General features: G+C 39.9%; 1 protein-coding gene across 1 annotated transcript in view; it reads left to right on the top strand.

Moving 5' to 3' along the window:
- TAF4 (TATA-box binding protein associated factor 4) overlaps positions 1–19,104 on the top strand; it is a gene marked incomplete in the record, with an annotated part of 557,264 nt that extends 538,160 nt beyond the window's left edge. Inside the window, 1 exon segment of the mRNA XM_053705882.1 lies at positions 17,295–19,104. Within this exon segment, the coding sequence (XP_053561857.1) occupies positions 17,295–17,462 (168 nt within the window).
- Positions 19,105–20,682: the final 1,578 nt, after the last annotated feature.

Here is a 20,682-nt window from a genome sequence, read left to right as displayed (position 1 = left end):
TTACATAAATTATGTTTTTTTCTTACCTTAAAATTTGACTTTTTCCCTGTGGGCTGTTAGGCTCATGGGGGCTGAAAATGCTTCATTTTATTGCGTCATTCTTGGCGCGGACTTTTTTGGCGCAAAATTTTTTTTTTTTTTCTGCTTCCGGCGACACGTATGACGCCGGAAACAGAAAAAAAAAATTTGCGCCAAAAAAGTTGCGTCATTTTTGACGTTCTTTTGCGCCAAAGGTGTCGGCGTTCCGGATGTGGCGTCATTTTTGGCGCCAAAAGCATTTAGGCGCCAAATAACGTGGGCGTCATTTTTGGCGCTAAAAAAATATGGTGTCACTATTGTCTCCACATTATTTAAGTCTCATTATTTATTGCTTCTGGTTGCTAGAAGCTTGTTCACTGGCATTTTTTCCCATTCCTGAAACTGTCATTTAAGGAATTTGATCAATTTTGCTTTATATGTTGTTTTTTCTATTACATATTGCAAGATGTCCCACGTTGAAACTGAGTCAGAAGATACTTCTGGAAAATCTCTGCCTGGTGCTGGAGCTACCAAAGCTAAGTGTATCTGCTGTAAACTTATGGTATCTGTTCCTCCAGCTGTTGTTTGTACTGTTTGTCATGACAAACTTGTTAATGCAGGTAATATTTCCTTTAGTACTGTTACATTACCTGTTGCTGTTCCGTCAACATCTAATGTTCAGAGTGTTCCTGATAACATAAGAGATTTTGTTTCTAAATCCATTAAGAAGGCTATGTCTGTTATTCCTTCTTCTAGTAAACGTAAAAAGTCTTTTAAACTTCTCATTTTTCAGATGAATTTTTAAATGAACATCATCATTCTGATTCTGATAATGGTTCTTCTGGTTCAGAGGATTCTGTCTCAGAGGTTGATGCTGATAAATCTTCATATTTATTTAAAATGAAATTTATTCGTTCTTTACTTAAAGAAGTCCTAATTGCATTAGAAATTGAGGATTCTGGTCCTCTTGATACTAAATCTAAACGTTTAGATAAGGTTTTTAAATCTCCTGTAGTTATTCCAGAAGTTTTTCCTGTCCCTAGTGCTATTTCTGAAGTAATTTCCAGGGAATGGAATAATTTGGGTAATTCATTTACTCCTACTAAACGTTTTAAGCAATTATATCCTGTGCCATCTGACAGATTAGAGTTTTGGGACAAAATCCCTAAGGTTGATGGGGCTGTCTCTACTCTTGCTAATTATTTTATTTGTGATGCCATCTTTGATATCATTAGAGTTGATGTCAGGTATATGTCTCTAGCTATTTTAGCTAGAAGAGCTTTATGGCTTAAAACTTGGAATGCTGATATGTCTTCTAAGTCTACTCTGCTTTCCCTTTCTTTCCAGGGTAATAAATTATTTGGTTCTCAGTTGGATTCTATTATCTCAAATGTTACTGGAGGGAAAGGAACCTTTTTACCACAGGATAAAAAATCTAAAGGTAAATTTAGGTCTAATAATCGTTTTCGTTCCTTTTGTCACAACAAGGAACAAAAACCTGATCCTTCATCCTCAGGAGCGGTATCAGTTTGGAAACCATCTCCAGTCTGGAATAAATCCAAGCCTTTAGAAAATCAAAGCCAGCTCCTAAGTCCACATGAAGGTGCGGCCCTCATTTCAGCTCAGCTGGTAGGGGGCAGATTACGTTTTTTTCAAAGAAATTTGGATCAATTCCGTTCACAATCTTTGGATTCAGAACATTATTTCAGAAGGGTATAGAATTGGCTTCAAGATAAGGCCTCCTGCAAAGAGATTTTTTCTTTCCTGTGTCCCAGTAAACCCAGCGAAGGCTCAAGCATTTCTGAAATGTGTTTCAGATCTAGAGTTGGCTGGAGTAATTATGCCAGTTCCAGTTCTGGAACAGGGACTGTGGTTTTATTCAAATCTCTTCATTGTACCAAAGAAGGAGAATTCCTTCAGACCAGTTCTGGATCTAAAAATATTGAATCGTTATGTAAGGATACCAACATTCAAAATGGTAACTGTAAGGACTATCCTGCCTTTTGTTCAAGCAAGGGCATTATATGTCTACAATAGATTACAGGATGCATATCTGCATATTCGATTCATCCAGATCACTATCAGTTTCTGAGATTCTCTTTCCTAGACAAGCATTACCAGTTTGTGGCTCTGCCGTTTGGCCTAGCTACAGCGCCAAGAAATTTTACGAGGGTTCTCGGTGCCCTTCTGTCTGTAATCAGAAGAACAGGGTATTGTGGTATTTCCTTATTTGGATGATACTTTGGTACTTGCTCAGTCTTCACATTTAGCAGAATCCATACGAATCGACTTGTGTTGTTTCTTCAACATCATGGTTTGGAGGATCAATTTACCGAAAAAGTTCATTGATTCCTCAGACACAGGTAACCTTTTTAGGTTTCCAGAATAGATTCAGTGTCCATGACTCTATCTTTGACAGACAAGAGACGTCTAGAAATTGATATCAGCTTGTCGAAACCTTCAGTCACAATCATTCCCTTCGGTTAGCCTTATGCATGGAAATTCTAGGTCTTATGACTGCTGCAATCGGACGCAATCCCCTTTGCTGCTTTCACATGCGGCCTCTTCAGCTCTGTATGCTGAACCAGTGATGCAGGGATTACACAAAGATATCTCAATTAATATCTTTAAAACCGATTGTACGACAATCTGACGTGGTGGACAGATCACCATCGTTTAGTTCAGGGGGCTTCTTTTGTTCCTCCGACCTGGACTGTAATTTCAACAGATGCAAGTCTTACAGGTTGGGGAGCTGTGTGGGGGTCTCTGACACCACAAGGGGTTTTGGGAATCTCAGAGGTGAGATTACTGATCAATATTTTGGAACTCAGTGCAATTATTCAGAGCTCTTCAGTCTTGGCCTTCTTCTAAAGAGAGAATCGTTCATTTGTTTTCAGACAGACCATGGTCACTACTGTGGCATGCATCATTCATCAAGGAGGGACTCACAGTCCTCTGGCTATGAAAGAAGTATCTCAAATTCTGGTATGGGCGGAATCCAGCTCCTGTCTAGTTTCTGCGGTTCATATCCCAGGTATAGACAATTGGGGAAGCGGATTATCTCAGTCGCCAAACGTTACATCCGGGCGAATGGTCTCTTCACCCAGAGGTATTTCTTCAGATTGTTCAAATGTGGGGTCTTCCAGAAATAGATCTGATGGCTTCTCATCTAAACAAGAAACTTCCCAGGTATCTGTCCAGATCCAGGGATCCTCAAGCGGAAGCAGTGGATGCGTTGTCACTTCCTTGGAAGTATCATCCTGCCTATATCTTTCCGCCTCTAGTTCTTCTTCCAAGAGTAATCTCCAAGATTCTGAAGGAATGCTCGTTTGTTCTGCTGGTGGCTCCAGCATGGCCTCACAGGTTTTGGTATGCGGATCTTGTCCGGATGGCCTCTTGCCAACCGTGGACTCTTCCGTTAAGACCAGACCTTCTGTCACAAGGTCCTTTTTTCCATCAGGATCTCAAATCCTTAAATTTAAAGGTATGGAGATTGAACGCTTGATTCTTAGTCAAAGAGGTTTCTCTGACTCTGTGATTAATACTATGTTACAGGCTCGTAAATCCGTATCTAGGGAGATATATTATAGAGTCTGGAAGACTTATATTTCTTGGTGTCTTTCTCATCATTTTTCCTGGCATTCTTTTAGAATTCCGAGAATTTTACAGTTTCTTCAGGATGGTTTGGATAAAGGTTTGTCTGCAAGTTTCCTTGAAAGGACAAATCTCTGCTCTTTCTGTTCTTTTTCACAGAATAGATTGCTAATCTTCCTGATATTCATTGTTTTGTACAAGCTTTTGGTTCGTATAAAACCTGTCATTAAGTCAATTTCTCCTCCTTGGAGTTTGAATTTGGTTCTGGGGGCTCTTCAAGCTCCTCAGTTTGAACCTATGCAATCTTTGGACATTAAATTACTTTCTTGGAAAGTTTTGTTCCTTTTGGCCATCTCTCTGCCAGAAGAGTTTCGGAATTATCTGTTCTTTCTTGTGAGTCTCTTTTTCTGATTTTTCATCAGGATAAGGCGGAGTTGTCGAACTTCTTTTAAATTTTACCTAAGGTTGTGAATTCTAACAACATTAGTAGAGAAATTGGTGGTTCCTTCATTATGTCCTAATCCTAAGAATTCTAAGGAGAAATCATTGCATTCTTTGGATGTAGTGTAGAGCTTTGAAATATTATGTTGAAGCTACTAAGAATTCAGAAAGACTTCTAGTCTATTTGTTATCTTTTCCGGTTCTAGGAAAGGTCAGAAGGCTTCTGCCATTTCTTTGGCATCTTGGTTGAAATCTTTAATTCATCATGCTTATGTCGAGTCGGGTAAAAACTCCGCCTCAAAGGATTACAGCTCATTCTACTAGGTCAGTTTCTACTTCCTGGGCGTTTAGGAATGAAGCTTCGGTGATCAGATTTGCAAAGCAGCAACTTGGTCTTCTTTGCATACTTTTACTAAATTCTACCATTTTGATGTGTTTTCTTCTTCTGAAGCAGTTTTTGTAGAAAAGTACTTCAGGCAGCTGTTTCAGTTTGATTCTTCTGCTTATAATTCAGTTTTTTCATTATAAGTTTTAAACTTTGTTTTGGGTGTGTGATTATTTTCAGCGGAATTGGCTGTCTTTATTTTATCCCTCCCTCTCTAGTGACTCTTGCGTGGAAGATCCACATCTTGGGTAGTCATTATCCCATACGTCACTAGCTCATGGACTCTTGCTAATTACATGAAAGAAAACATAATTTATGTAAGAACTTACCTGATAAATTCATTTCTTTCATATTAGCATGAGTCCATGAGGCCCACCCTTTTTTTGTGGTGGTTATGATTTTTTTGTATAAAGCACATTATTCCAATTCCTTATATTTATGCTTTCGCACTTTTTTCTTATCACCCCACTTCTTCTTGGCTATTCGTTAAACTGATTTGTGGGTGTGGTGAGGGGGTGTATTTATAGGCATTTTGAGGTTTGGGAAACTTTGCCCTCCTGGTAGGAATGTATATCCCATACGTCACTAGCTCATGGACTCTTGCTAATATGAAAGAAATGAATTTATCAGGTAAGTTCTTACATAAATTATGTTTTTTTGTTGTTGAACAAAATAGATAATCCCTTTATTATACATTACCCAGTTTTGCATAGTTATAATAATACACTTTTCTCCAACATAGGTGTGTCCGGTCCACCGGCGTCATCCTTACTTGTGGGATATTCTCTTCCCCAACAGGAAATGCAAAGAGCCCAGCAAAGCTGGTCACATGATCCCTCCTAGGCTCCGCCTTCCCCAGTCATTCTCTTTGCGTTGTACAGGCAACATCTCCACGGGAGATGGCTTAGAGTTTTTTGGTGTTTAGATGTAGTTTTTATTCTTCAATCAAGAGTTTGTTATTTTAAAATAGTGCTGGTATGTACTATTTACTCTGAAACAGGAAAGAGATGAAGATTTCTGTTTGTAAGAGGAAAATGATTTTAGCAACCGTTACTAAAATCGATGGCTGTTTCCACACAGGGACTGTTGAGAGGAATTAACTTCATTTGGGGGGAAGCAGTGAGCAGACTTTTGCTGCTTGAGTATGACACATTTCTAACAAGACTCGGTAATGCTGGAAGCTGTCATTTTCCCTATGGGAACCGGTAAGCCATTTTCTTAGGTTAAGTAAAAGAATAAAGGGCTTCATTAGGGCTTAAAAACTGGTAGAACATTTTTCTGGGCTAAAACGATTACTTACTAAGTATATTTGGCAGATTATTACTTTTAATAGTTGTTAAATCTTGGGGATTGTTTTAATAAAAACGGCAGGCACTGTATTGGACACCTTTTTCACTGGGGCCTTTTCTAGTCATAGACAGAGCCTCATTTTCGCGCCTCTAATGGCGCTAGTTTGTTTTTGGAAAGCATGGCATGCAGACTGCATGTGTGAGGAGCTAAGAACCACTGAAAAAGCTTATAGAAGGCATCATTTGGTATCGATTCCCCTCTGGGCTTGGTTGGGGTCTCAGCAAAGCAGATACCTGGGGACTGTATAGGGGGTTAAATGTAAATGTCCGTTATTTTAGAGGGTTTAAAGCTTTCAAATTTGGTGTGCAATACTTGTTAAGGCTTTAAGTTACTGTGGTGAAATTTTGGTGAAATTTGAACAATTCCTTCATACTTTTTCACAAATTCAGTAATACAGTGTGTTCAGTTTGAAATTTAAAGGGACAGTAACGGTTTTATTGTAAAACGTTTTTTGTGCTTTGTTAACAAGTTTAAGCCTGTTTAACATGTCTGAACCATCAGATAAACGATGTTCTATATGTATCGAAAGCCAATGTGTCTCCCCATTTAAATATATGTGATATATTTGTGTCATAATGTTCCAAACAAGAGTAGGGATAATAATGCCATAGATATGATATTGCCCAAGATGATTCCTCTAATGAGGGGAGTAAGCATGGTACTGCATCATCCCCTTCTGTGTCTACACCAGTTTTGCCCACACAAGAGGCCCCTAGTACATCTAGTGCGCCTAATACTTATTACCATACAACAATTAATGGCTGTAATGGATAATTCTATTGCATGCATTTTTTTTCCAAAATGCCTACTTATCAGAGAAAGCGTGATTGCTCTGTTTTAAACACTGAAGAGCAAGAGGACGCTGATGATATCTGTTCGACATACCCTCACACCTATCTGAAGGGGCCAGGAGGGAGGTTTTGATCCTGAGGGAGAAATTTCAGATTCAGGGAAAATTTCTCAACAAGCAGAACCTGATATTGTAACTTTTAAATTTAAATTTCAACATCTCCACGCACTACTTAAGGAGATATAATCTACTCTGGATGATTGTGACAATTTGGTCAGTCCAGAGAAATTAGGTAAGATGGACAAGTTCCTAGAGGTTCCGGTGCCCCCCGATGTTTTTCCTATACCCAAGCGGGTGGCGGGACATAGTAAATAAGGAGTGGGAAAGGCCCGGCATACCTTTTGTCCTCCCCCTATATTTAAGAAATTAGTTCCTATAGTCGACCCCGAGAAAGGTCTTATGCATACAGTCCCCAAGGTCGAGGGGGGCGGTTTCTACTCTAAACAAACGCACTTCTATCCTATAGAAGATAGTTGTGCTTTCAAGATCCTATGGATTAAAGGTTAGAGGGTTTGCTTAAAAAGATGTTTGTTCTGCAAGGTACCTTCTACAACCAATTTCATGCATTGTTCCTGTCACTACAGCTGCGTGTTTCTGGTTCGAAGAACTAGAAAAGTCGCTCAATAAAGAATCTTCGTACGAGGAGGTTTTGGACAGAGTTCAAGCTCTTAAATTGGCTAACTCTTTTTATTTTAGATGCCGCTTTGCAATTTAGCTAGATTAGCGGCGAATATAATACCAGGGTTTGCTATCGTGGCGCGCAGAGCGCTTTTGCTTAACATCCCTTTCAAGGGTAAAACACTGTTTGGCCCTGACTTGAAAGAGATTATTTCAGACATCACTGGGGGAAAGGGCCACGCCCTTCCTCTGGATAGGTCTTTTAAGGCTAAAAAGAAGCCAAATTTTCGTCCCTTTGCCGCAGAAACGGACCAGCTCAAATTCTACACCCTCTAAGCAAGAGGGTAAAACTTCTCAAACCAAGCCAGCCTGGAGGCCGATGCAAGGCTGGAACAAGGGTAAGCAGGCCAGGTCACCCTGCCACTGCTACCAAAACAGCATGAAGTGTTGGCCCCCGATCTGGGAAGGATCTGGTGGGGGGCAGACTTTCTCTCTTTGCTCAGGGCTGGGGCAAGAGATGTTCAGGATCCTTGGGCGCTAGAATAGTTTCTCAAGGTTATCTCCTGGAATTCAGGGAACTACCCCCAAGGGGAAGGTTCCACGGGTCTCAATTATCTTCGAACAGGCATTCTTACACTGTGTAGAAGACCTGTTAAGCATGGGGAGTGATTCATCCTGTTCCATTAGGAGAACAAGGGATAGGGTTTTTTACTCAACCTGTTCATAATTCCCAAAAAGAGGTAACATTCAGACCTATTTTAGATCTCAAGATTCTAAACAAGTTTCTAGAGGGTTTCATCATTCAAAATGGAAACCATCTATCGAACGATCCTTCCTACCATCCAGACAGGAAGGTCAATTCATGACACGGTGGACTTAAAGGATGCGTACCTACGTATTCCTATCCACAAGGAACATTTTTGGTTTCCTAAGGTTCGCCTTTCTGGACAAGCATTACCTGTGGCACTTCCATTCGGATTAGCCACTGCTCCAAGGATTTTCACAAGGGTAGCTAGGGTCCCTTCTAGCGGTGCTACGACCAAGGGGCATTGCAGTAGTACCTTACTTGGACGACATCCTGATTCAAGTGTCGTCTCTGTCAAAAGCTAGGGCTCATACAGACATTGTCCTAGCCTTTCTCAGATCTCACAGGTGGAAAGTGAACATAGAAAAAAGTCTCTGTCCCCGTCAACAAGAGTTCCCTTCTTGGGAACAATAATAGTTTCCTTAGAAATGAAGGTTTTTCTGACAGAGGCCAGAAAATCAAAACTTCTAAGCTCTTGTCAGGTACTTCATTCTGTTCTTCTTCCTTCCATAGCGGCAGTCCATGGAAGTAATAGGGTTGAATGGTTGCGGAATGGACATAGTTCCTTTGCACGAATTCATCTAAGACCATTGCACCTGGGCATGCTCAGACAGTGGAATGGGGATTATACAGACTTGTCTCCGACGATACAAGTAGATCAAATACCAGAGATTCACTCCGTTGGTGGCTGACCCTGGACAACCTGTCACAGGGAATGAGCTTCCGCAGACCAAAATAGGTCATTGTCACGACCGACGCCAGTCTGGTGGGCTGGGCGCGGTCTGGGAACCCCTGAAAACTCTGGTCTATGGTTTCGGGAAGACTCTCTTCTCCCGATAAACATAATGGAACTGAGAGCGATATTCAATGCTCTCAAGGCTTGGCCTCGACTAGCAAAGCCAAATTCATAAGGTTTCAATCAGTCATCATGACGACTGTACATATATCAACCATCAGGGGGGTAACAAGGAGTTCCCTGGCGATGGATGGAGCATCCGCGCGGAGTGGGAACTCCATCTGGAAATCTTTGCCCAAATAACTCAATTATGGGGCATTCCAGACTTGGTTCTGATGGCCTCTCGTCAGAACTTCATGGTCCCCTTGTTACGGGTCCAAATCAGGGATCCCAAGGCGACTCTATTGGATACAATAGTAGCACCTTGGATCTTCAACCTAGCTTATGTATTCCCACCCGTTTCCTCTCATTCCCAGGCTGGTAGCCAGGATCAATCTGGAGAGGGCTTCGGTGACCTTGATAGTTCCTGTGTGCCACGCAGGACTTGGTATGCAGACCTGGTGAATGTGTCATTGGCTCCACCATGGAAGCTACCTTTGAGACAGGACCTTCTTATTCAGGGTCCATTCGAACATCCGAATCTGGTTTTCCTCCAACTGACTGCTTGGAGTTTGAACGCTTGATTTTATCAAAGCGTGGGTTTTCAGATTCTGTAATAGATACTCTTATTCAGGCTAGAAAGCCTGTAACTAGAAAAATTACCATAATATATGGAAAAACTATATCTGTTGGTGTGAATCTAAAGGATTCCATGGAACAAGATAAAATTCCTAAGATTCTTTCCTTTCTACAAGAAGGTTTGGAGAAAGGATTTTCTGCGAGTTCTCTGAAGGGACAGATCTCTGCTTTATCTGTTTTACTTCACAAAAGGCTGGCAGCTGTGCCAGACGTTTAAGCGTTTGTTCAGGCTCTGGTTAGAATCAAGCCTGTTTACAGACCTTTGACTCTTCCCTGGAGTCTTAATCTAGTTCTTTCAGTTCTTCAAGGGGTTCCGTTTGAACCCTTACATTCCATAGATATTAAGTTATTATCTTGGAAAGTTTGTTTTAGGTTGCAATTTCTTCCGCTAGAAGAGTTTCTGAGTTATCTGCTCTGCAGTGTTCTCCGCCCTATCTGGTCCATGCAGATAAGGTGGTTTTTACGTACTGAGCCTGGTTTTCTTCGAAGGTTGTTTCCAACAAAAATATTAACCAGGAGATAGTTGTACCTTCTTTGTGTCCGAATCCAGTTTCATAGAAGGAACGTTTGTTACACAATTTGGACGTTGTCCGTGCTCTAAAATTCTATTTAGATGCTACAAAGGATTTCAGACAAACATCTTCCTTGTTTGTTGTTTATTCTGGTAAAAGGAGAGGTCAAAAAGCAACTTCTACCTCTCTATCTTTTTGGCTTAAAAGCATCATCAGATTGGCTTATGAGACTGCCGACGGCAGCCTCCTGAAAGAATCACAGCTCATTCCACTAGGGCCGTGGCTTCCACATGGGCCTTTAAGAAACGAGGCTTCTGTTGATCAGATATGTAAGGCAGCGACTTGGTCTTCACTGCACACTTTTACCAAATTTTACAAATTTGATACTTTTGCTCTTCTGAGGCTATTTTTGGGAGAAAGGTTTTGCAAACCGTGGTGCCTTCCATCTAGGTGACCTGATTTGCTCCCTCCCATCATCCGTGTCCTAAAGCTTTGGTATTGGTTCCCACAAGTAAGGATGACGCCGTGGACCGGACACACCTATGTTGGAGAAAACAGAATTTATGTTTACCTGATAAATTACTTTCTCCAACGGTGTGTCCGGTCCACGGGCCCGCCCTGGTTTTTTAATCAGGTCTGATGATTTATTTTCTTTAACTACAGTCACCACGGTATCATATGATTTCTCCTATGCAAATTTTCCTCCTTTACGTCGGTCGAATGACGGGGAAGGCGGAGCCTAGGAGGGATCATGTGACCAGCTTGCTGGGCTCTTTGCCATTCCTGTTGGGGAAGATAATATCCCACAAGTAAGGATGACGCCGTGGACCGGACACACCGTTGGAGAAAGTAATTTATCAGGTAAACATAAATTCTGTTTTTACCTATGTAATTACCTTGTATCTATGCCTCTGCAAACTGTCCCCTTATTTCATTTCTTTTGACAGACATGCATTTTAGCCAATCAGTGCTGACTCCTAGGTAACTTCACATGCATGAGCTCAATGTTATCTATAGGAAACACATGAACTAACGCCCTCTAGTGGTGAAAACAGTCAAAATGCAATTATACTAGAGGCAGCCTTCAAGGTTTAAGAAATTAGCATATGGACCTCCTAGGTTTAGCTTTCAACTAAGAATACCAAGAGAACAAACCAAAATTGGTGATAAAAGTTAATTGGAAAGTTGTTTAAAATTACACTCCCTATCTGAATCATGAGAGGTTTTTTGGACTTGACTGTCCCTTTAAGCATTTCCAAAAGAGTTGTGGCTTTTATAACTGCAAATGGGTGAGAAACTCCATATTAATGCCCATGGTTTTGGAATGGGATGTCTAACACGCACAGATAGGTGTGAAGGTCAGTTGTCCACATACTTTTGGCTATATGGTGTATGGGAGGAATTGTTTGATTTCAAACTTTGATTCCACAAGAAAACCAAGACAGGGTTTATTGTAAAAATGATGCTGTGTCTTACAGTGTTATGCAAGTGCCTTTAGTAAGTCTCTTTGAGTGTTGCATGTAGTTGCAGTAACCGCTAACCATCTTGGGTTTGTATTAAATTGGTAAAAAAAAAAATGGCTATACATTGTATAAATATTTACAGTAGTTGGTTGCATAGACTATATTTACACTGTATGCACTTTTTATAATATGTGTATTGCAGAAACCTACATCAAATTAGCATATGATATTAGATATGGTTCTTTTAAAATGTGAGGGCTATTAGTACTGACCAATGAAATATGTACCTCACAAAAGTCTAAAACACTACCCTTATGTGTACTTTTTCCCTATATACTATGTTCCTCTTTGCTGAGTTGAATAACTCCACTTTCTTTCGTAAAAAGATGATGGGCCACGGTCCTCTTTAACATATGGTATATATTTCCTGCCACTAGGAAGAGGTCAAGAACCCATATCAGTGCTTAAAATCCATCTCATCTCTCTCTAGTTGTGTTCTTAGCCTTGTAGGAGATGGTTGAGAACAGTGGTTGTTCCAACTACTTGCTTTTGGATTGTAAATTGGGAGTCCCTAAGGACTATCATTTACAAAGAAAATTTAAGAGAAACTTCACAGCAGCTGAATGATACAAGGACACAGGAATACCCTGTTATGTTCACAGCATTTCTCTAAAGGGACTTCAGCCATAACTACCTTCAGGCGTTATGGGGACTCGTCCCTTGTCTCCCCTGAGGGACTCAGGAATTTCCAATGCAGTACTCGATACCTGTACTGGATGGGCTCTCTACTGGATGCAGCTGCATTGACATACCTGGTAAGCTAGTGGAGGGGTGCTGCTTAAGGTAAGTTACTTTACACAGCACACATACATCCCAGAGGCTATTTGTAGGTACTCTAACACAGGAACAGCATAGCCAGGGGACTTAACTTGCTCTCCTCATGACACAATTATTTCTCCCTATTGGGTCCCTAAATGTTCTATCTTCATTGGGAACTCTATTAGGGAAGCCTTGGACCCTTTACAGCACTTGCGCAGCTCCTAGGGCGGTTTTGAGGGCACAAATTTAGGTGTATGGTCCTTTAAGAAGAGCGGCATTTGCTTAGTGCAATACGCAGCTTGATAGAGAAGTCTCCAGTTAGGCTGGGGACCAGTGTTTTTTATATTTTTTTATGGTTTGTTTTTTTAAAACCGAACCAAAAGTATTTTAACTTTTTAACATGGCCAACAGCTTTGCTCCAGGTATTAGCTCTGCCACCTCAGTGTTCCCTGGCTTATATCTCTCAATATGGAGCCTTTGTAACTAGATTATCTACTACCACAGTTGGGATCAGTTTTTAAACCTATTTCCAGTGCCTGCCAGTCCCAGTAAGGTGGTGAGTACCATACAGGAGCTGCCAGTGGGTAGTCAGAGGCTATATATTATAATCAGAATGTTTGTCACTGTTTTTTACCTTTCATACAAAGGGTCAATTTATGGCTAGTATAGACCTCTAAGATGTTAGCTGCACATCCCTATACACATATAGTTCCTGAGATTTGTATATCTGCAAAACTTTGCCAGTTGTTCCACCCCTGTTGGATAAAATCTTGCCAGTGCTCAGATTCAGGACATTTCAGTGGCTTATCTGAATGCCATACTACTAGTGCAAGCTTATTTTGTGTTTATGGCTTATGCTCATACTCAACAGTTTTTGTTTTCATTCAAGACCATGGTTGTAGTATTCATGTACCCCAAAGGCTCATTATTTTTCTGCTTTAAGGGTATGACAGGAGTCATATTAGACTCAATCCTTATGCATCTAGTTTCTGGATGGAAGTTCGCAATGTAGGATTCAGAGGATGTGTCTCTTCCTACCTTGCACTACCTTCTGTAGGTAGTTCAGTGCATGGTGGCAGTGGGACTTATGGTAGCTGCTTCAGAAGCCGTTTATTTGCCATATTTTCTCTTAAGACCCCTTTAATGGCCAAACAAATATTTTCATTTGGCATATGGATTGCTTTGAGTTTTCCATCAATATTGGCATTCCACTGGCCATGCAGGAAGTGTCTAAACTCTGTCTTATCAGATTCAAAGAGTATTCCAGCCACCAAGTTTTCTTAAAAGACCTTTATTTCACATGGGGTCCCAAACAAACAGTTACAACGTTTCAAGCCACACCAGGCTCTTAATCATGTATCATGTATCATACATGATTAAGAGCCTGGTGTGGCTTGAAACATTGTAACTGTTTGTTTGGGACCCCATGTGAAATAAAGGTCTTTTAAGAAAACTTGGTGGCTGGAATACTCTTTGAATCTGGATTGACTGGGACCTGGCAAGTCCTTTTTGTTCCGTGCCCCACTGAAAAAGCAAAGGTGTGCTGTTTCTTCAAAATCATTTGTAAACTCTGTCTTAGGCAGAGAGGACATTTTGCTGCCTATTGGCAATTCACATACCAAGTGTGTACAACTGGGAGATGGATCATCTCAGAGGTCTATCGGTCCATTCAAGAGAGGGATCTATCCATTAGGACATTTTTTGATCACTCAGAGATCAATATGGGCTTACAAGACCTATATCTGATGACCTTTCATTTAAATCACATGCTTCCAAGCTATTGTGCAAGCTCCAAAGATTCAAAGGCTCTCCTAATAGACGCCTTGGTGTGTCCATGGGACCTTCATCTAGTATACCTGTTTCCAAGAATCCATACTTGAACCAAACAGAAGTCAACGTCAATAATATTAATTGATCCACTCGGACTCCGCAGGACTTGGTATTTGGATAATGTGCAGATGTTTCTTGCTGTCCATGGCTTCTTCTTCTAAGAGAAGATTTGTTGTCTCAAGGTTCTGTTTTCATTAGAATCTCTAATCTCTACAATTAATGTTGTGGAGCTTGAACGCATAGCTTTTGAGACAGTTTTCTCAGATTCGGTTTTTGAATCTTTAATGCAGGCCAGAAAGCCTGTAACACAAATAATTTATTACTGGATTTGGAAAGCATTTTGGTGTTCTTCCAAAAGGTTTTCTGGGTATTCCCTAAACTCCTTAAATTTTTATCAGGATTGCCTTGACAAGGGTTTAGTCCGCTAATTTATAAAGATAAAATTTCTGCTTTATCTGTCTTTTTCAAAGGAAGTTGGGCTAAACTTCCTGAGGATCAGACTTTTGGCCAGGTGTTCATTAGAATTAGGCCAATTGTAGTTCCTATTCTCCACCCTGGAATTTGAATCTGCATGAAAAGGTTCTTTGTTTGATCCAATGCATTCCATTGATATCTACGTTTACCTTGGAAAGTACTCTTAATATTAGCAATCTCTTCAGCAAGGAGAGTTTCTGAGAGTTTCTGAGTTGTTAACCTTCTCTTGAGATCTCCTTTTCTAATTATTCACAAGGAAAAGAAACACCAATAAAGAAATGGTTGTTCCTTCATTGTGTTCAGATCCTGCTAACTCTGTGTAGCAGCTCTTACATAATCTTGAGGTAGCAGACGCTTTGAAGTTCTATCTCCAAGCTACTAAAGATTTCAGACATACTTCTAGTTTGTTTTTTATTACTCTGAGACTCGTGAGGGGCAGAAAGCTACTAAGGGAGTGTTGGCCTCTTGGCTCAAATAAGTGATTCACAAGGTTTACTTGAAGGCGGGAAACTCCCCTCCGAGTGTATTCAGCTCTTCTGCAAGAGCAGTTGCAACATTGTGAGTTTTTAAAACAATATGCATCTTTGGAGCAGATTTGCAAAGCTACAACATGTCTTTGCTGTGTACTTTTTTCAGTTTATTGCTTTGTGGTTTTGTTTATTTGCAAGCAGCTTTTGGCAGGAAAGTCCTACAGGCCGCAGTGTCGGCTAAATAAGAACTGCCAGAAAAATTCTCACCCTGTCCATAACCTAGACCATCGGCTTGGGTATTAATCCCATATCTTATGGAGGACTGTGGACCATTGTCATTTTACGAAAGAAAACAAAATTTACGCTTACCTGATCATAAATTATTTTCTTTCGGCATGATGATGGTCCGCAGGCCTGCCCTTTTCAATGATTGGGCGACCGTTCTAATGACACCTCTACAGAAACCCTACTTTGTTTTTCCTACCTGTATGTTTCCTATACTCTACTCTGCTATATGTTAAACTAGAGAGAGATGGGGAGGTGGGATGGATTTTAAGTTCTGATATGGGTTCTTGACCTCCTCCTAGTGGCGGTAAGTATATCCCATATGTTATGTAGGACTGTGGCCCATCATCCTTCCAAAAGAAAATAATTTATCAGGTAAGCATAAATTTTGTCTTTGGCTTAGCATTCTCCAAAATCATGTAACTGCTGGTATGTTTCTAACCTCCAGAATGCTGAATGGTTGACTGTAGAGTCTAGCTAGTGTTTTAAGTTATATACACCTGTCTTCTCCTTCCATATGCGCTCATTCTGCATATATGTAGGGTCCATTTTTAAAATGCTAATAAAATGCTCTAATACATTATTATTATCCCACAAATGCTTGCATGTATATCCAGCACTAGATAAGCCGATGATCCGGGCCTAAACAAGGCATGGCTAGTGACTGGAAGATCTGCATTGCATAACTTTTATAATTACATGCTAGCATTTGTGCGGTAATAAAATGCTCTGTTGTGTTATAGCAATTTTATTATTGCCTTGTGCATAGGCTGATCAGTAACAGTGCGTTAGTGCTATGGCTTCATTTGAACAAGCGCTCAAGACAGCCGACTGGTGTTCTTTATATTCACTTAATTTAACCCCTCCATTATGTTTGTCTCTAGACACGCATTGCTTTTATTAGCTCCAACTCAACAATATTTGTCCTGAACAAATATAAATAAAAATGTGCATCAATCAAAGAGCTTATTTAGCTCAAATAAGAGAAAATAACAAAAACAAACAATTACTGCATAATAATTACCACTGCAATTTACAGAACATTTAATGTAATGATTAATTAAAAACTGATAATGCTTGGAGGAACCTTGTTAGACAGATGTTGTTGTAGCACATGAAGCTTAGTCAGGACCCGAATGACCACAAAATTAGAAAATTCACCTTTCTGTCTCAGCCTAGAATTGCAACACCTGCTTATGCCATATTGACGCAGCTGGCCTGCCAGCCAAGTAGAGCTCTGCATTCTGATTATACACTGGAAATCAGCAATCAGAAGTCCCTAGCAGATGCTGGAGCCAGTTAATGATGTTTTAAGATTTATATTTGAAGCCTCCCTGGCCATCTAACAAATGTTGTGAGTCCCAGTGAATCGTTATGCTGACTAACAAAACAAAACCTGAGTTTCACCTCACTTGAATTCCCTCTTGCTTTTTGCTGTTTCATAGTCTACTGAGCTGTTTTGATGAGAATATTCTCAGCTTTTTATTTACAATTTTTGTGAGAAGAAATATAATTTAACATTGCAAGCAGTGGAAACTGGAAGTTCTTCTGCAGTTGATTGACTTTGATACATTTATTTAGCCTCCCTATCTGTTTACACCTAACTTCTATGTTTTAAAAATAGCATTCACAACCGGGGCCAATGGTTCCAAATAATTTTATCAGAACATTGTGTTTTCGCTTTCACGTTGATCAAAGGACCACTGAAACACTCAGAAACATGTTGCTGGCACCACAAGTAGGTGTTATAACGTTGTAATGTGAACAATTAAATGTAACTGGCATTGCCAGCTTTTATCAAGCTTTTTTCTTTATATATACACAAACTCGGATCAGTAAGCAGGTTGAACACTTTCATTAATGTTTTTATAACCATATAAACATGATTTTCCTTCTTCTCCTGTAGTCATCCAGCACAAGTACAACAACAGCAGGAAGCTCGGGAGGACAAAGTAGCAGACAGTTCACAAGACAAAGGATAACGCGGGTCAATCTCAGGGACCTCATATTTTGTTTGGAAAATGAACGAGAGACAAGCCATTCACTATTGCTATACAAAGCATTCCTAAAGTAAAAAAAAACAAACACAAAAACAAAAAAACTCAACAAAAATGGAAAAGATCAAGGTAATTTTTTGTGTGTTTTTCTTTTGACAAGACGACATCCCTCTTCACCCTGGAACAATTTTTATATATTTGCGGATTTTTTTTAATGGTATATGTTGAAGCGCAAGCTGCAATCAGAAGCATCAAGACCTCCAAACATTTCAGTTTTCAGCAAACATGGTTTAAAGGAGCTCCAACATCATCAGCACATTCACTATTTCTAGGCAGTGAGGAGACCTGCAATTGGGAGCCATTACTTTGAACAGACTGTTTCATTCCCAACTTTCAGAAATGCTGCCTTCTGCAAAACAAGCCATATAAAGATTGCTCACTGCAGTTTTCAATGTTCTAGCCAATCCTGCATGCATGTTATATATATATATATATATATATATATATATATATATATATATTATTTTTTTAAGTTACTTTAAGATGTTTGTATTTTTTCCCAGTACTGCTTTTACAACTATGAGTTTTGTTTTCTCAGTTGGCACTCCAATGTATTTCCCCCTCTGAATAGAGTGTTAATGGAGTCTGAATCAGATCTTTTTTTGCAGATGGCAGGGACCCCCTTCCCCACCCTACCTCTCATATTTATTGGATTTTACCTGTATTTTAAAACTTCCACTGCCTGCTGTGGTGTCCCCCATCACACAATATATCTGTATGAGTTGGGGTTTTAACAAACTACTAAGTAAAAGCTCTGCAAACTTAACTATTTTTATCCAATCAACCTCCGTTTTTAATTTATTTTTCCATAAAAAATAAAGATGTTTTACTTTGTATAAAAAAATAAAATAAAACCAGTGCAATCCTACTATTTTTTTTTTATTTTTTTTTGTTAAGCTGTAATGTGTGGACAGATTCACAGATTGTAAAACAAATTAGACAAGTAATTTATGGCATAAATATATATTTTATTGGCACTGTTGGTTTTCATTTTTATATATATATATTATATCATATTTTTTTTAATCTAAGTTGAAAGCTTTACCCTTTTTGTACTAGAGACCGTATGCAGAAAGCAAGTAGCGTGTAGTCTCTCGCACAGAAATGGTTTAACTTCAGATTTTAGCATCATAATGATAGAAATAGTTCTGTGAATCAAGTGGCACATTTTATTGGGGAAAATGCAAACACAAATTGCTATGTAAAACCATAATTATTTTGTTAATATCAGTATGCAAGCTTTGGGGGCATACTTTACATGTCCCCTCAGCAAAGGCCCTTTGTACCTATTTTTTTATTACAAAAATATATTAATTGGTTCTTTATATTTTCAGAAGTTACTGTATTAAATTGTCAATTCGTAATACTTTTATGAGTGTAAATAGTCTGGCTTTGTGTGCATTTTCTCCCCTTTCTGTACCAGAATCTCTCTGCCTTGTAAAACAGAGCTCTGATCAGTATTTTTATCCAACTGTTACATCATTTTACGTCGTCTTTCTTCACAGATCTTGTCTTTCCATTTTGTTTTCATGTAAATTTTGCACAGTTACTTGTTCATATGTAAATATTTTACTTTCAAAAATGAAGTTTTTAATTGCTATTGTTTTATATAGGATTGAAAGAAAATTAACTCCTTTATTAAAAACAAATTTATCTGTATTTTTGTCAGTTGTTTTGGCATTTTCTTCTGTCTCTTTTTCTACTTTTCACTTAATTTGTATGTTAAAACTGACCATATCAGCAAATAGTCATTTTTATGCTATTACAGTCACTCAAATTTGAACATATTCCATTGAAGTTGAAAAACTGTTAACCAAAGTGAAGTTAAAAATAAGGAATTCATAGAGATTTCTTTGGAACCTATAAGGAACTGGGTTTACTGTTTAGCCAGTATTTATTTGTATATATGTTTGAATTATATTTCCATCTAAAGGGGAGGAGAGTCCACGGCTTCATTCATTACTATTGGGAATTAAGAACCTGGCCACTAGGAGGAGGCAAAGACACCGCAGCCAAAGACTTAAATACCTCCCCCACTTCCCTCATCCCCCAGTCATTCTTTGCTTTTCGTCACAGAAGGATGGCAGAGGAGTGCCGGAGTTTCGGAGTAGTCTCTTATGGAGGGTAGTACACTTCGCATTGGGACTGGAGTTTTAAGTAGTCCTGTCACCCTTTCAGTGAGGGCTTGGGCGAAAGAGTCCGGATATGCAGGGAGAGTCTTTCTGCGAAACCATCCCAACTCATATTAACAGCTCCATAAGCAATCAGCATTGACGAGTTTCGCTGCATGCTTTCTACACTCAAGTCCATGTTAGGAGCGACGCTACTAACCTGTCACACTTGAAGGGCCGTGTTTCTGTTCAACGGCGTAGATTCTGGTAAGATCGTTTAATTTTTTATTTATGATAACCGAGAAGACAGGGTCACAGTTCGACACCTTTTTATCTTTACAGAATCAAGGGTTAATATTCCTGGAAGGGGGATTATTGAACAGGGGGGGTTATACATGATTTTGTTTATTGTGTCATTGCTGTGTTATGTGCGAGATGAGGCTCTGGCAATGTGTGGAACTTTCAGGTTACTGGCGGTAATCTTGCACGGTAATTTTTGGCACGTTTTTCCCTAGTGCAGGGGAGGTTGTGCCAGGCGTTCCATGGGTCTGGGTGTGTATTCTTCTCTGTTGATCTGTGGTGCAGGAGACCTAGCGGTTTCTGTAGTCCGGGTCCCAGGAGGTGGTGAGTGCCCCGGGCCATTGGTGGTATAAAGGTGCCTTTTTGCAAATTAAGTTAGTCTACCCATAAGCCAAGCGATGGAGGACTCTGACGCATTAGAGGGCTCTCCCTCCTTAACAAAGTCTCATTCCTGTGTTTATTGTGAGGAGGTTCTGGTAGATCAGCCTGCTCAACTATGTTCCACATGCCTTGATAAAGTTACAACTTCTAAATGTAAACGGATGTCTAGTACTACTGAGCCGTCCACCTCTGAGGGTTCTTCGTCCCGGGAGGTGCGTTCCCTACATTCATCTTTGATTGCACATGCAGCGCCCCAGGGTCCAACCGTTACTCCTTCGGGAGAGATTCATTGGCCGTCAGACTTTGCGGACCAACTGGAATCGGCATTTTTGAAAGTGATCCATGCCTTACCATGTTCTGCTAAGCGCAAGCGTAGGGTTCATCATAGCGGCCCAGCCCAGGGTTTGTCCTCGCCGATGGAAGATCCAGAGGCTCTATACGAGGA

The sequence above is a fragment of the Bombina bombina genome, chromosome 1 (assembly GCF_027579735.1).
Source record: "Bombina bombina isolate aBomBom1 chromosome 1, aBomBom1.pri, whole genome shotgun sequence".
Lineage (NCBI taxonomy): Eukaryota > Metazoa > Chordata > Amphibia > Anura > Bombinatoridae > Bombina > Bombina bombina.
Note: the sequence above shows the minus strand (reverse complement) of the source record. Positions and strands in the feature narration are given on the sequence as shown.